Source organism: Netta rufina (genome assembly GCF_964035555.1).
Source record: "Netta rufina genome assembly, chromosome: 2".
NCBI classification, from domain to species: domain Eukaryota; kingdom Metazoa; phylum Chordata; class Aves; order Anseriformes; family Anatidae; genus Netta; species Netta rufina.
The window spans coordinates 104,907,919-104,926,416 of record NC_140124.1 but is presented as its reverse complement, the minus strand read 5'-3'; the positions used below and the strand labels follow the sequence as shown (position 1 = coordinate 104,926,416).

At 35.6% G+C, this 18,498-nt stretch overlaps 1 protein-coding gene across 1 annotated transcript in view; it reads right to left on the bottom strand.

Annotated features, from left to right (window-relative positions):
- Positions 1-18,498, bottom strand: part of PIEZO2 (piezo type mechanosensitive ion channel component 2) — a gene marked incomplete at both ends in the record, with an annotated part of 307,245 nt that overhangs the window by 245,071 nt on the left and 43,676 nt on the right. Inside the window, one exon of the mRNA XM_084281658.1 lies at positions 6,148-6,243. Coding sequence (XP_084137784.1) covers positions 6,148-6,243 — 96 coding nt within the window. The remainder of the gene's footprint in view (positions 1-6,147; positions 6,244-18,498) is intronic.

Sequence of the window (18,498 nt, the reverse complement as noted above, 5' to 3'; positions counted from 1 at the left end):
GACATTGAAGACTAGCCCAATGTATCTGTTAGTGAATGCATAAGAATGTTATACATGTATTCTTTAAACGTGTCATTCTTCGTCAGTATTCCTGTACAGTTTTGAATAACAAATTTGCCGTCAGTAGAACATGTTTTTTTACTGGACAAATGAGAGAAGGGAATTCTGTTAAAAAATTTCTAAACGCAGCTTTCAGTGAGTGTTTTAGCTTTGGGGGGGTTTGGTTGGTTGGCTGGTTGGCTGTTTTGTTGTCGTTATTGTTTGTTTGGTTTGCCTTTTTTTCCTGAAGTTATTTTCAAATGCTTTCTGCATATATGCTTTGGACAGCAATTCTTTCACAAACAATGTTTAAAAATTCTTGAAAAGTTAAAATTGAAGATGTATTAGTAGATGCCCTGCTTTGAAATAGAAGGTATATTTTTGTACAACAAACCACACAGCCATGAAGTGCAAGGATTCATGGTTAGGAAGTTACCAACTAATTTTCTCTTCCATGACAATTACTGGACAATATTCATGTAATAATTTTTCATTTTGTTCAGAAATCTCAATACCATGTGATGTAGATGAGGTCTAAAATTAAGAATCTAATTTAAGATTTTTGGACTCGGTAGAGGCTAAAACAGTCAACTCATAGTACTCACCACATTACTATTCACTGACAATATAGGTTGACCCAATTCATAACTTTGAATATTAAGTTAGATATCTAATGTCAGTGTGAAACCCCAGAAAATAAGTGCAACTGAGAGTAAAAAGACTGGTCATAAGACAGATGCGTTAAACTGATATATATGCATGTAGGTAAATCAAAACAATGTTTGTGGATTTTTTTTTCAATATTCATTTGGATCAATGCTGTCCTGAAACCTCTTGAGCTATATTTGGTGATCCAAATTTGCCACTGTAGCCCTTCTTCATCTTGCAGTTCTATGCAGATTATTCCAGATCACAAGTCCCTTCATATCTGCAAAACAATCTCCTATTCCATTTCTTTACCGTGGTTTCAGCAACATTTAAATTAACACTCAATTAAACATTTCTGTGATTTAGATTTTATTCATCACTTCATTGATCTAGACATTTTTAGAACATCATTTTTATGGATCTGTGCTATATTAGTATTTTTAGTACCAAAGAGAGAGAAGTTTCAGCATGCTGAGCAGTATCTCCATTCAGAAGCAATTCCATTCCTAACTAACATGAACAGTTAGCAAAATCCAGTCCATACGTGATTTTTTTATTATTATTTTTTAACTATTTATTATCATTATTTACATGGTGGCTGGCCACATAGTCCTATTTTTGATATCTAGAATATCAGAAATTATGAATTGAAATAAAGTTAACGGAACTAACTACATGCAAACTCACCTCTGTTACACACAAAAGAAAAGCCACACAAAAAACTGTTATGTAGTAATGTTGATGAGCTACTGGTCCAAGACAGACCAAACTTATATGGTCATGCTTTATTATTTCTGTCACCACTGTATGTATAAGCCATTAATAAGGACTAGGACCTCTATATAGTTGACATCAGACGCAAACAAAAAGTTCACTAATATAACCATCTGTAAATCAGAAGTTAGAAAGTAGACTTTTAAACTTTTTTTAAAAAAAGCTTTTTAAAGTTTACTGTCTATGTGTCATCTCCAATGAAACAGATAATCAGTCAGTTGCTGATTTTAGAGGTAATTCATATAGAAAACCACTGCCGAAATCACATGGTGTTACAATGCATGCAAACAGGCATCTACCTCAAAAGCAGTTCTCATCAGAAACCTTTGAAAAAGTGGTCTAATCAAGTTTTGAAGTACTTCTGGACATAAATATTATTTGCAATGAACTTCTTTTTTATAATTGTTGCAGGCACAGTAGTACATTTCACTGTATAATCAACTCTGTAATCACAGATTTCAAGGATTATAAATAATAGATAGAGCTGAACAAGACAGTTAAACAGACATTTTTAGTTGCACATAAAAGCTCATAAAGACAATTTCCCTTATTCAGCTAGCTTCATGGACAATTAAGTAATACTTCTTGTAGCCAAACATGTTCTGCTAAATCTTCAGTAAATCAGCATTTCAGATCTAACTGAAGGACATTTCATTTTCTTTAGAAGAGGTTGGTATTTTCAATAGGCAAGGTAATATCTTGAAACAAATATGCAGAGACAGGAGACTGTGCCTCTTCCCCAAGTTAAAGGACTAATATTATGTTATTAATTGTATTTTAGAGATTAAATGCTTAAGAAAAAAATAGGAAAAAATTACTAAGCTTTAAACACCATTCAAACTATTTCAGAGAGCATAGTATTATTCCCCAGTGCATCTAAGCGTTTAGGTTTCCTTCAAAACAAAAATTAATCTAGGCTGACATTATCCATTCCAGATGATGGAGCTCCTAATTCTACAGTCAGGAAAACCCTTAAGCTTGGCAGATAGGAGTTGAATAAATTTAGTAACTGCAAACTGTAAGATGATAAACTCAGAAGACAGATGAAAGACAGAAGCAAGAGGTGACAAAGTTTGTTAGAGATTGTGACTGGGAATTTGAATGAACCAGGAGAAGACAAGGAAGGAAAACTTTAATGGAGAAAGCTCAGAAGATTAAGAAGACTTACTCAAACAAAGCAAAGGCTTCAGGAAAACCAATGATTTTAACAAAACAGAAATGGAAGGGAAGATTCAAAAATATTGTTTATGGGAAATAAATGAAAGTGGAGAAAAAAAATAAAAAAATAAAAAGAGAAGTAAAATATATAGGCACATTGTGGTTTTGTTTTGTTTTTGAATAATGTTTGTTTTACTTAACTTTTGACTCTTTGATTTAATGGTGGCTTGGCTGGTTTTAGTTAAAATAGTTATAATTTCCCCTTTCTTTTCCAACCTCTGTACATGGAAAAAAAAATCCTTCCACACTTTGTAGAAAGAAATACTGTCTCACACACACACAAAATTTGAAAAGGTGACAGGTATGGTGGACCAAAGTGGTTACATTCAGACATATTGAACTCACCTGCGAAACTAAGTCTCATGAGCACATTATACCATGAAACTTATGAGCAACTTAATGCAATGACAGATACTATAAGGAAATTATCCAAAATCCTAAGAAAGCACTATCCCCTCTGAAGAATGATTTCTACCATCAGTGATGCAAACTAGCGTCTATCAAATCACACAGGAAGTTTTAATCAAATTAACTTTTTAGACTGTAGAAGGTTAGCATGTTTCTCCACAATCCGTCTTGGCATCTAGAAAATGGCTCTGTTCATCCTGTCAGTCACTTCTCATAGTACAGAAGAGGCAGCAAAAATAAAACACACAAAAACAACATGGTAACATATAATTCTATGAATTATATAATTCTGCATATTAGCTGGGAAGCTGCACCCAACCTCCCCAGTGAGTGCCTCCCCCTTAGCTGTCACCTTTAGCACTTTTAAGAGAAGCTTCAGCTCACTAATGGGCATTTACAGATGTTTCATTCTCATACTGTCCTTGTAATTTTCCACTTTAAAAATGACTGACACCCTTACTTAGGGTGGGATTTCCTACCTTTTATTCTTATTTTATTTATTTTTAAGCTCTCTTTTTTCTGGCTCCACACAGTCAACATAAACTTGGACCACCCAATTGGTATGGGTCCTGGCCAAAAGACAATATGTTATTTTCCTAGATTTACTGGTAGAAACCGGGTTAAGACCGATGTGTGGAAGTAAAAGAATATGGAGAAACATAACAGAAGCATAGAAATTAAGGTATGAAATACATTTACTGAGCAGACCTCTTCCCCTTCTGCACAGAAGTGCTCAGGGAAGATGGCTCCTTCACCCAGGGGTGAGAGATTTGAACTCTATAGCTAACAGGTGAGCTCTCAAAAGAGCCCTAATTCTCAACTAACTAATTCTCTCACTCTGCCAAAAGACTTCAACTGCAATTCTCAAAGACTCCAAATTTGGTCCAGTTCAAATTTATCCCACTGTAAACACTTTTTGGAAATTTTACTTTGATCTATCTATAACTCGTATCCCATTTATGAATAACGTCTAGCAATACTACTACCCTCATGCAATCCTTTCCACTTCTTCACCTTTACTTCAGGTGTAGTCAATGTATATAAACTACATAGCACAAACCTCTGTCATTTGATGCTATTATAATCACATGAAATAATTATAAACCATAATATAAATAACTATAAAACCAAAAAAAGAATGCAAAATAGGTTAATTCAATACAGATGCTCTTCTAAATGAAGCAAGTCTGTGACATGCACTGTGACAGGATATAATTTCAGTAAGACCTTCAAAGATTGAAAATAAAAAAAAAAAAATCTGCATCCATCCTAGCCAAAGTAAAAGAAAAACAGTGAGTTGTCATAACTAGAATAGGCCAGTACACACTTTCCACAACACAAATCTAACTCTGCCTTTTTTCTCCATGCAAGGACCTGGAGGAGAAAATGCTCTTTGTTATACAAGAGCCCCTATACATAGAGTGGGTGAAAATCCACGTGACCAGAAACCTTACACACAGACAGATGGTTTTCTTCAGTTTATCATTCTTCCTACTTAAGCTAATGGTTAATGAAAACACTAGCAAAAATTGGGACAACGTAAGTTGAACTTCCATTTGTGAAAATCAGGATTGGTACCATCACTGTGTGCCACTCATTAATTAACAGTTCATCAGATATTTCTGGAAGTTCTGCTTGCTCTCTATCTTCTCAGTAAAGAGAAAAAAGGATGACAGCTTGCAGAGTTACTCTAAAACAGAACTTAGAACTTGAGACTCCCCAAGAACTATCCTCAGGGAACTCAAAAGTTTCATACATTTATTTCCTTTTGGGAAGTAGGTCAGCGGCACACAAAAATGAATGTTTAGAAGAAGAACTGCCTCTAACACTCTGGAAAGGTCTGGGGGAGCATTCTGGTATGCCAACAGGATATTTATTTTCTCTTCATATGAAAAAACACTAACCATTTGGGCAAGAATTTCATAGAGGCCCTCTAAACTCAGACATCACTATATTTGGAATCTAGATTTTCTAATTTGTTTCTTTTAGGAACCTGTGTTGATTAAAATAGTCTAAATTTCCATCATCCGTGACAATGAATTTGTGAGTAGAATTATGCCAAAGTCAGCATTAGAATTTCTTAAATGTCTCCTTTTTGTTCGTGGTGTCATGGAACCAACTTACTTTTCAAGAGACAGTCTTCACATTATTTCCATCAGAAAAGATGCGAGATGAGTCCATTTGACTTTAGCATTGTGCAGTATTCTTTTTTTGTACTAATCTGAAGGAGAATCAGGAGAGCAGAAACAGGAATGTTTCCTGCAGCAAGAGTATTTTGAAATTCAGTCATCTGCAATCTCATCCAACAGGCTACTAAGTGACATCAGTAGCTGATAAGACATGATTGTACCCTGAATACAAATTTCACCAACAGATTACAAACTCTTAAAGTCTCAAAGCTGTTACACAGCCATTTCTGCTGACTTTGAAGTCATTCCTTTACAGACAACAGGTGCCCTACAAAGAGCAAGAATGTAATACTAGATAGAAATTTCTGTTTTCATAGGTTGGCACAACTGTTTTCATATTTAAAATTGTAAAAGTTTGATAGGCATATGATACATTGTTATCTCTATCAGTAAGGCATTTCTGTTATTTTTATTAAGGCAGTTGTATAATGTAGATCAGGATGACAATGGTGTTTAAGTATCTAAAACACCGTTGAGTGAAAAAATCTAAGACCAAATTTAATTCTTAAAAGTAGCTATGAATCCAGCCCTTGGGCACAGTAAGATGCCTTTGGGTGGTTTCTGAAAGCTCATTTTTCACCCAAATCACTTCAGGATTCCCAGTGAAATAATGTCATAAAAGGATCCCTCAGTACCCAGTTGCACCTTGAGGCAAAAACAAACAAAGAAACCATCAAGATTGGAAGTCCCTCAACACCAAAACCAGACTACAGAGAAACTGCAGTGTCCGAGTTTATAGCATGATAGATGTATATACATGTATATAACAAATGAGCTCACTTAATGAGGGGGAAAAAAAACACACCAGTAAGGCTTTTGCAGGTACTATGCCCAGCACAGACACTTAAAAATAAATCAAGAAATGTCTTACCTTTCATTGTTGTTTTTGTGGGTTCTGAAAACAGAGGAATGAGCAGGAGGTAGATGAGGTAGACAAAGGAGAGCCCATTGTAACGGAAAGCACAGGCTGTGAGAAAAAAAAAAAAAAAAAAAAAAAAAAAGACATATCGCTTAGTCAGGGTAATCATATTTAATAGCACAAAGTATTTACAATTTAAGTTTCCTATTTACCATAGCTATTTGTCACCATTTATTTAAATTATTTCTATGCAAGTGTTCAACTTGCTCCTTAAATTATTAAAATTAAGTACACTTTTGAGGCATTTTCATAGTAATATACATTTTTAAGCTTAGCACTGAAGATGCATCCAAGGTACAAAGACTGTATGGAATGATGGACAAAGTTGGCAGTTGAACTTGTTCCTTTCCTCACCTGTAAACTCACAAAACCATCCCCTACAAAAATATATAGTGATGCATAAAGCGGTATTTATTGTCTCTCTTTAAGAAACAACATACAAGTTCATTATATTACAAATAGGGATTATCATTAAATAATGAAGAAAATCAATGAAGTATATTCACATTTCAAATTAGAGCATGCTTAAAATAACCAGTTATCCTTTAAATGACATCATGTAATTCAAGAACAATTTGAATTTTACTGTCACCCAGTTGCTTGCTTTTACAAAATTATTCTAGTGAAGAGATTGTGAATTAAAAATTGCTACAACCCAGACACATGGATGTTGTGCATATTCTGTGCTGAAAGGGGAGTATATGGACTTCCTTACTGAAAGGATAAAAAACAACAATAAAGAAAATGAAGTATCTCTAAATCCACTGTGCAGCAGATATTGGAATATTATGAGACCTGCTATATTCAACTTTCACATGAGATAGAGCAACTGCTGAGGAGTTAGGAGATGGCATTCACCCATGGAATGCAACTAATACCAATACACTGTTTTCTCAGCTATGTCTTGAACAACTTGATTTGGGAGGAAAAAGACAGCCTTAGTTCTGCCAGAAATGTGTATCCAAAAAAAAACCACACAAGTTTCTGCAGTCACCACTTCATGAAATGTATTGATACTATTTAGAGTTGACAACACTGAGTTGACAACTTAAGCATTAATTGATCCTCATCACATCTCTCCATTCTAGTTATAAATGCAAAAACAAAAAGTCTCACTGTTAACAAACAAACCCATACAACATCTATAACTCTTTTCTTCCAAACTAATGTTTTGAATAAGTCTCCAATTCCCTTATAGCCCTGATACAAAGACTTTGGACTCTCGCCCCATGTCTGCAGTGTAGCCAAGAAACGTGTGATCTTTATGGGTACATCTGGCACGAAGGAAGAACAAGTAGCATCTATGCTCTGTTTCTAAACATGATTCTCCCACCAGCCTTAAAAAAAAAAAAAAAAACAAACAAAAAAAAAAAACCATGAAGTGTAATAGAAGTTTGTTTGGTGTGAAATCCAGAATGCTTAAGAACAACTTCTGATTTGTCCGAGAAAATTTCAACACAGGCAGACTGCTTCTTTTGCTTAATGCTTAAACTTCCTTTATAGACACAGCCTTTAAAGACCACCTGATGACTTACACTTACCCCTGTAACCAAGAAAAAGTAAATGGGACCTATCCCACAGGGAATTTTGTAAGCAATTATCAGAGCTTTAATGTGAATGTATTTAAGAAGAAGAACAGTCAACCCTGCCATATGCACTTACTTACAGGGCGCTCTGCAGAGGAGCAAAGGATGTGCTATGACCATTAGTGGCATTCTTGAAAAGAATGGCAATAAGGATACTTCCGAGGTCAGGACAAATCCATAAACCAGTCTGTTTGCAAATTTAATTTGGGGTGGGAAGAAGTTCTTTGGCATCCATAGGAAAAGGTGGTTCAAGGTTGATCTGAAGCCTGATGGCTTTTCCACCAGTATTTAAAGGAAAGGATCAATGTTCTCAGTCACTCTGGTAGCAGATCCACTTATTTCAGAGGCCCAGGCAATCAGCTTTTAATCTCATTAAATGGCTTACTTGATTTCAGTACAATGTTATAAACATTTTCTTCTTACAATAATATTCTTCTGAACTGAGCTTGCTATGTTTCTTGAACAGCACCTAGCAATTAGCTTCATTAGTGAAAGCATAAAAAAAGCAACTGTGTGATTTTAGACAACCTCCTTTGTTGGGGGTATATCAATAAATGCCTTGGTAAAAAGTTCGTGTCAAATATATAGAATCTCTATACCCACGCACCACCTAATAAAATAATATTCTTGCCTACACATTGCCTGGACAACTATGTTTATTTAAGCTCTTGAAAGAGCACCATCAATAAATTTCTCAGAATTAATAAATTAAAATAAATACAAAAAAAAAAAGGCAGTGATTTTTTTTAACTTCAGTCCATTCACTATTTCCCTATCTTTTTTTTTGTGTGTGTGATCTCCGTTCATCTAGCATATTTTTGTGAAGAGATTAGTGTCTTAAAAAGCTACTCTGCCACAACAAAAAGCTACACTCAAACACATTTTAGTACAATTAAAGATTAGAAAACAACTGCTGTAGTGTATTTATATATTCACTCTGCATTGTAAATTTATTTGTCAAATACATAGATTCATAAGTCAGAATGGTTTCACCTGGAAAGGACCTAGACAAAGATCATTGAGTCCAACTGTCAGGGCTGACCCAAAGTTAAATCATTATGAATATGATCTAAATGCCTCTTAAACATTGTCAGGAACAGGGCATCAAACACCTTGCTAGGAAGCCTGTTCCAGTGTCCAACTAACCTCTTGGTAAAGATTTTCCTAGTGTCTAGTGTGAACCTCCCCTGACACAGCTTTCAGCCATTCCCATACATCCTGTCACTAGATATCAGGGAGAAAAGATGATCGTTTCCCTCTCCACTTTTTTGGGAAGTTGTAGAGGTACCCCTCAACCTCCTTTTCTTCAACCTTAACAAACCCTTAGTACATGCCTTGCACCCTTTTAACCAGCCTTGTTGCCCTTCTCTGACACATTCAAGTATTTTAACATCATTTTTATATCGTGGAGCCCAGAACTCCACACAGTATTCAAGGTGGGGCCACACCAATAGTAAACACAGTGGGATAATTGCCTCTTTTGAACAGCTGCCTACACTGTGTTGTAAAAACTAAAATATGGTTTGCCCTCTTGTCTGCCAGTGTACACTGCTGGGTCATGTTTAGCCTACTGCCAACCAGCATACCCAGATCCCTCTCTACAGGGCCACTCTCAAACCACTCTTCTCTCAATCTGAAATCTTGTCCAGCATCACTCAATCCCAAATACAGAATCCAGTTTCTGTCATTAACCTTCATGCTATTGCTGAACGCCCAATGCTCCAATCTATCTAGATCCCTCTGCAAGGCTTCTCATTCCTCAAGACTCCACATCACTTCACATTTAAGTGTCTCCAGCAAATTTACTAAGAATGCATTCAACTCCTGCATCCAAATCACTGATTAAAATGTTGAACAGACCCCAATATTGAGCCTTGGAGAATCACACCACTAGTGATCAGACAGATCTAGTTCCATTCACTACAACCCCTTACGCCCCAACATTCAGCCAGTTCTTTGCCCAGTGTAGCATGTACCTGCTCATCACAAACCTGGACAATTTGTCCAGAGGAATGCTGTGAGGACACCATCAAAAGCCTTGCTAAAATGCAGTAAACTTCATCTACCACCTTCCCTTCATCCCTTAAGTGGGTGACCTTATTATAAAAGGATATCGAGTTCTGATACTCAAAACCATCAAGAAGTCATCACTGGACATGAAATCAACTTCAGTATGTCTCTGACAAAACAGTGGATAATCCAAAAAAGCAAATGAATCCATCATCCTCTGCACTCCCTCTGGCATTCACAAAGGTCTCCTTTACAAAAGGCAGCCATAAGCAGATGCCCACCACAGTACAAAGTCCCATCTGAGGTCAATGGGATTCCATCAGTGGAAAAAGAACCTACACAAAAAAACTTTCTTGGCAAGCCAGGTGGTATAGAAATTTCTGTGTATTTGGGTTACATTGTTCAGTTTGCACTATCAGTTCTGGCTCAAAATTAATGCAATTTTAGCATTTTACGTTTGTTACCTCTCCTCAAAATTGTCTAATCGATTAGCAAAATTAATTTCAGACGAATTATTCTTGGACTACATTTACCTTTAAATTTACTGCTTTCTATTTCTAGACTTGGGGAGACTGTGTTCTCAAAGCTTTTTTTCTCTGCAACTATATAAACCAGACTGTTAACAGGCAATACTTTTCCATATAAATCTTGCCTTCCATTTTTTCACATAGGTGTCTGCAGGAATATAAAAATACTTTGAAGACATTTTTTAAAAGAACAACAATAACAACAAAAAAATTCCTTAAGCTGAAAGTGTTGATTTTATTAGTATCCTGGAAAGCTTTCAGTTTCTTAATTTCAGGTGTATGGATTTGCCTAAAAAGAACACTAAATGCAAGGCTTGAATAGGTAAATACACCATACATAAAAACTCCATTTCGTATGTTTTAAATCTTCCTCACCATGTTTTCTAACAGCCTCTAGTAAGAAAACTCTGGAAATAGGATTTTCATCTCTGAAACTCTGATATTGTTCAGATTCCAATGGTAGCAGTAATTCACAATTGTGAAAGGACACAAAAAACAACTACTGATATACAACATATTAACATATTATAAGTAAATTCATTTTTTTTCTAATTAGCTCTTTTATAGTTTTATTATAACTTTATATCATCTTCCCCTGGGTGGAGGAAAATGAATACTCTGTAACACACAAAATTGAATTCTCTGTTCATAGGTGATTATTTGAAATGTTTTTGGTTTTTATGCATAACATAGCAGAAAAAAAATATTCCCTTGAAATCATTAGCTCATAACTGTAAATAAGACAAAGTTATGATAATTTCATGTACCTTTCATAATCATATTAAAAATTAGACACAGATAACCGATGTTTACATTTCACCATGTCTGTAAATGTATTCATAACTCACTAATTGTGAGTTATAATCACTATATGTAATACATATCTTTAATACATATGTATGTATACACACATGCACGAAGAAAAAAAAATCAATAAAGCCTGCTCCGCCAATACATTTTGGGGGGCTATAGAGAACAGAAATAACCTTTGAACACTTAAGTCTTGCAGTGAAGAACACATTGTAAAATATTTTTTATAAACCTTGTTAGGAAATGATTACCTAAATGATTACGTGCAATGATTACCTCACCCAGGTAAAATAACTCAGGTAAGAGGGCTAATTTGATTACAAAATATCTCCTCTTACATTACATTAACTAGAGCGAATATTTCTGCTTAAAGCCTTAAAAAAGCTCCCAAATATGACTAGAATCATTGACATGATGATCTATAACTTCTATTAGATCTATTAATATCAGAAGTTTAAGAACCACTCCTTCCCCAGTCTTACATAAGAATTAACAATTGAGTTCTTTTCTCTGCTTTTGAAATTAAGAAGAATTGACATTACACCTGGGAACTTAGAGATTACTAACATTTTAAAGATTGCTTCTACACTTCTTGGCATAGTCAATAAAAACAGTCAATATTTCAGCACTAAAAGAGAACGTTCATTGTTGTATTCCCTTTTCCTTAATTATAATACAAAAAATCTGAAACGTGCATTTCACTATGATTTCACAAAATCATTATCTAACATTCTGTGCAAAGGACATACTCTTAAGTGAGATATATTTCAAAATTACATTTTCTCTTCCTTTATTAAGTCATTTTTAAATGTCCTGGACTACAGAATATACATGCTTTGTACATATGCACTCAAAAACAAAAACAATGGATTCCCAGACAGCCCCAAATTTATATCTCATTAAGGAACACTGATGTTTGCTCAAACTACTTTAACATGAACTGTATCTTTAACACAGAACTAGTACAATAACTATTTTTCAAGTTTTTGTTAAAATAAAGTTGGAAATTTCAACTCATTCTTAGGATAGATATCTGCAGCATGCACCATGCAAAAACAGAATATCCTAAATCATATAACTTATAAACATTTTGTTCTAGACTTTAATTTTCAGTATTATACGACAGCCAAAGAAGAATGTTTTAACACTTGAAGAAATCTACTACTATTCTTAGACTCACCACCAAGATTCAAGATGTACTGGGTATTTCCAAGCAAACATCAGAATTCTAACACCTGCAGTATGTTGTTATTTTCACATTTACAGTAACAGCTCTTTCTTTTTTTTCCTACTTAAAAGGTTAATTTGTATAGAACATGCATTTCATCTATTAAACAAGAAATCTTGGAGGGCAAAACAGGGTGGTAATAGAGGAATTTGATCTTCAAAAGGTATGGAAAAAAATAACTTCATAAAAGATTTTAGTTTCACTCTACACAAATTTTAAAAGAAATTCCATTCAGAAGATAAGACTATCTGTTCCACAACAGCCTTCAAGAGTGTGTACATACTACCAAAGTGCTGCTGACTTATAAGCTAGAATTGTAAGCCAGTGTCAAAAGCCACTACCACAGAAAATATGACAGGCAGATGAAGACAGAAGTAGCCATCCTGTCACTACTTCTGAATTTCTCTTAATAAAAAGTCATTTTTGTTAACTTTAACAGAATAACACAATTCTTGTTATACCTTTTTCTGTGTAAGAAATATGTGCTGAGATTTTTTTCTATATATTTCTTTCTACATTCTTTCAACATTCTTAGCATTATCATCTAGATTAATTTGTTCATGTTAATGTGTGCATTAGCACACGAAGGAATCACTTTAGTGAACTAAAAGTCATATGTCTTCTACCTTCATTCAGCAGGATATTGCATAGTGTTTGCATTCTGATTAACAACTTTATAACTGCAAGATTACTAAGAAAGCTATGCAAAGATTTATACCTTTAGACTAAAATTTGGTTTAACATTTTTACTTACTTTTCCAGTGGCAGGAAAAACATTCATCAAAAATGTTCACTCCTTAAAAAAGGAGGTTAATTTCAAATTTTCTACCAGTTACATCCTCAGAGTTCTGAAAACACCTAATCAACACCTAATTTAGATGACTGATACAGACTAATGTAGACAGCCTAGATTTAGCATGGGAATGAGACACTGGTGTACACCCAAGATGACATGGTTCTGGTGCCAAGAACCAATCTATGGACTTAGAGTAAGATAATCACTGAAACAAATACATCTCCTCCAAATCAAGGTGCTCTACAAGACCGTCCATGAATATGCACAATGAATGGTTAATTTTTACATGAGGACATACAGTCAAGATTCAATAAAATTGTCAATAAAACAGTGTCTTAATGCCATGATTATTAGGTCTCTATACTTGTGCCACCCTCTAGTAAGACATTAAGCAGTCAGTTTCTGTTATTTAAAATATTCAAAGTTTTTGAATTTTTCTTGTTTCTTTGTTTTACACACAGTCATCTTATTGAACATCAAAGGCTGCCTAGCCAAGGCATAGGTCCCACATTAGGCCTCACTCTTCAGGCAACTACATTTGCTCTAGAAAAAAACAGAAAATAAGAACAGAAGTACAGGACAAATGATCAGTGGTGTTTTCTAGAAGTGTTATTACTGCATTCAGTGGTAGAGCAGGAGTTGAGCTGTAACCCACTCACAGTCATAAAGGCAATTTCTTTCTAAAAATACACAGTTCACCTCTAACTTGAAAAAATAATGCCTTATAGTGTCAGTTCACCACAAAACCACACGAAGACCTTTTATTGTACTATCCAGGATAACTAAATGCTTGGTTCAGGTTCTGAAGAAAATGACTCCACTAAGAAGCCCCTGAGAACTTGCAGGGAAGCCACAGCCTCAGCCCGTCCCCAGGCCTGCCTGGCCAGCCCATTCCTGGTGGGGCAGTGACACAGGGCCTGCCCTGGGGGACCTGTAGGAGACCCTGTGGCCCCTGGTCTAATGTTTGGGGAACAGGCCATTGCAGTTCCTCCTCATGTATGTACATCCCTGTTTCTGCTTTACGGTTAAAAAGTCATCTCTCACTGGTGATAAAGAGCAGTTCAGATGTTCTTAGCAACATTTCAAACTGTGGTAAAACAGACCATTTATACAATGCACAAATTCAGTAAAGAGAAAAATTAAATGCTAAAAGAGAAAAGGCCATTTAAAATTTACAAAATGAGAACCATTCTGAATAAAGGATTTTGCAAGGTGTACTGGGTCTGACTGGGATGTTACCTTTCCCTGCTGCAGCCCATACAGTGCTGGGCTCTGCACTTGTAGCTAGAACAGCAATAGTATCATACCAGTGTTGTGTCTGCTGCTGAGCAGTGCTGGCACAGCATCAGGACTCTCTCTAACCCTCCTAGAGGGTGGGCAAAAAAGTGAGAAGAGAAACATCACCAGGGCAGCTGACCTAAACCAAACAAAGAGATATTCCATACCATATGATGTCACACTCAGCAATAAAAGCTGGAAAAAGGAAGAAGAGGGGAGGGGTGGGCTCTCGTGAAAACGTCCTTCCTCCTCGCGAACACCGGCTACATGCGTTGAGGCCCTGCTTCAAAGACGTGGTCAAGCATTGCTCATTTGTGGGAAGTAGAGAGTAATTTCTTTCCTCTGCACTTCCACATAGCCTTTGCTTTGTTTTTGTTTTTTTGTTTGTTTGTTTGTTTTGTTGTTGTTGTTTTGTTTGTTTTGTTTTGTGTTGTTTTTTCCCTTTTCCCCCTCCCTTCTCCCCTTTAGTTAAATTGTTTAGTTAATAATAATCTTTCCTTAATAATTATTTTTTTTTTACTTTAATTAAATTATCCGTATCTCAACCCATGAGTTGTTCTTTATTTTACTTCTTCCCCTCCTCATCTAAGGAAAGGGAGTGAGAGAGCGGTTGTGGTGTTCAGCTGCCTAGCATGGTAAAACCACCACAATCCTTTTTGGCATCCAACGTGGGGCTCAAAGGGTTGAGATAACAATAGAATTGATTAAAATGCTTACAACTAACACTCTTACTTACTAGTCACCATGTTCAGTGTCCTGTTAATATTGGCTCGTTTGATCATGTGTCATGCAATCCATGTCATGTTCTCCTTTCTCCTCTATATCTGATCCGATAACCACCACACAAAAGTACAAAAGAAAAAAGGAAATAAAAAAACAAAACACTACAGACAGACAAAAAGTATTTCCAATAGCCATATGATAGAAGGCCAAGACTGCTCAGTAGACCGTTTTACTGCTATTTGTATCTGCATAAAGCTTTCATTTTTTGAAGCTTTTTAATTTTTGCCTTCTAGTAATAAACTATCTTAATTTCAACCACAAATATGAAAAGAAATGAAAACAAAATTATCCTTCTTTTTATGCAGGTTCACGCATGCAGCGTTCTTTAAAACCAACCAGAACACATACATATGCACTCACACAAAATATTAGTAAATTGTCCTCAGATATTTAGTGACAGTTACTGCTGCCTTTGCTGCTGGGTCAGGGGTGTGTTTGAGGAGAAAGCCTCAAAGAGTTTTTGTTTGTTTGTTTTTTGTTTTTTCCTCGAAACTTTGGTTTTCCAAACAGCAAACCCAAAGAGGCTGTTCATGGCTTGCACTTTTATCTGTGCATTATTTACAAAACGATGTACCACGAAAATAAGGTCACTCACTATTGACTGGATAAAACGATCTATTATTTAATAGTCACAAAATTGAATCTCTCAGAAAAATGCAGCAGCCGCTCTTGTCTCCAGTTATCTAAGTACAACAGAGAATAAGCCCCACATCTCCATTTCAGCTCAGAGACACAAGTGCAAATCTTATTAAGTCTGTATGGATTTCCCACTTTCACCTGACACAGTCATGACTGGCCAATTGCAGTAAAAATAATAAAACAAGTATACTTAAAATTAAATTGGTGGCTGTAAGAAATTTGTGTTACCATTTTCTGAAGAGGAAATGGAAAGTTGAAATACTACTACAACTTGCTATTTTTATACTTTTTTGCATTTCACATTCTATTTTGTTTCAGATGCTCTGAATTTTCCTCCAAAATTCTTTACAATAACAAGGAAACAATTGCCACTCATTGTAACTTTAGATATGCTATAAACATAAGAACAAAACTTTAAAAGTGACCAAAAATGTTCCTCTTCTAGAACTCCGTATTATAATAGTGTCAAGTATCTGGCAGGCACACTGACTGCCCAGTGAGCTTTAGCTGGGAACTTTATTTTTTCTTACTGAAATTCAGACAAAAAGGATAAATCCTGGCATAGTTTTGCTCTCACTCACTTCTGAGTAACTCCAGTTACTATAATACTTGTGACACATGAGATTGGAATTAAACACTGCTGTTCAAAATAGTTAACTGAAACACAAGTAATCTTATCATCCCTTTAGTGTGAATTAATGGTTGCAGCTTACAGTGTGCAGCGTAGAACCATGCATAACTGTGTTAGCTCAGGACAAGCTGCCTCCTGCATCAACCTGACCTCCTCCAACATGAAAGAGCTCTTCTGATAATACTGTGTTAACGTATGAAACTCCCACCATGCTCCTAAGCCAGCATTTTGACATGGTACTGCTCTGTGCAGCATCATGCAGCTAGCGTATGATATGCACAAACTTTTTTTTTTTTTTTTTTTGAAAAATCCATGAATTCTTCAATAAACGGATACATATTACACATTTGGTTCACAGCACGTTTACAATCACATTTTTCACTGGTCAGTGCTCATCAGGAGAGCTGACTGCTGGACAGTGAACACTTTTTTTGTTATTTTTTTGGTTAGGACATTTTTCCCCTTTCTTTCTCAGAGTAGCAGTTTCAGTAAGCTTTCTCTCCATCAGAAACCATCTGGAACCAGTTATAACTTTGTGGCAGCCTGTCTGGGAACTGAGTACAGAGAGAGGGGAAGCCCTTGTTTCACTCTTTCTTTCAGCTCTAGAAATGCATCTTCGGTACACAGGCATACTCCCAACCTGTCTTTGAAACAAAGAAAATGAACAAAAGGCCTCAGGCATAAGCATACCACAATGATCACCTTACTCAGAATAATGAATTTTAAAAGAGTATCTACTCTCACTCACAAATCCAATGTCAATAAGCTTTTTTAATTAAGCATACAAGTATTTATTAAGTAAAAACCATGATGGACACCACCACCAGTATGCTTTGCCATTAGAAAGATCTACTTAACATTATACCTCATTTCAAGTTCAACTGCAAACTTTCTATTTTCTTACATTGCTTTTATGTTTTCATATTTCTATATTGTATCAGTAATCCCTTACTCAACAAATCAATCTGCTTCAAAGTTGATGGTTGTTTTGGTTAGTTGGTTTGATTTATGACTTTTTGAAACTTCTTTAGTTTCACTTCCAGTCTCTTCTGTCACAGTGGTCATTCCAGGCACACTCTTTGCTCCCCTACCTCATGATAAACACATGCCAAAGTAACCTCTACTCAGAAAACAGCAGTCCTAACCTCTGACACCCAAAAATGGGGTTGGCAACAAGATTCTTTTTTACATGACTGTGTATATATTTATTTATTTATTTATACTTTTATATATTATAAAATTATATGTACTTATAAATATATATATATATATGGGGTTATCATCAAGCAGGACAGAACACTGGACTTCAAAACCTTGAGCATTCAGCTTTCACAGAAATCACATTTTGTGCGATGTCTTCTTGTATTCACTGGTCAGGTATGAAGAAGATGATGTCATATTGCTCCGCTGAAGTAGCTGCCCACAGAAGGGGGACTGCCTGGTTCTCATTCTGGCTCCAACAACTTCTCAGGCATTTTATTCAGCGCCTGCCATAATGTTAAACATGTGAGCTTATTTTCTGTCTTCAAGATTCCTATTCTCTTTCTAGGAAAGTAACTGGGAACTAAAGAAATTATTCTGTTCCTCATTCATCTTCATGGAATGAGAAAAGCCTGTTCCTTGCCCCTTGGACATCCGGAGAGAGCTATCCACTTGTGCTGCTACAGTTGCATAACCCTGACAAGACTCAAACTAAAAATAACAGCAAACACAGAACACAGATGACGAACAAAATTCACACAGGGCTACTGCTAAACAACATCAACCAAGGACAGATATGGAGACACTTGTGTGACAGAGAGATCTCCATAAGCAGATCTACATCTTAACTTACAGTCACTAAGAAGCTATCAGACACCAGGAACTCAGCCAAATTCTCCCAGCAATTTACAAGTAAAAATTTCAGCACATTAATAATCCCCAAAGACATCCAAAATTGTTGTCTTTTAAAACACATAAATCACTATAAATCAACTGGCATAAGATACAGTAAGAACTCTCTTTTTTTTTTTTTT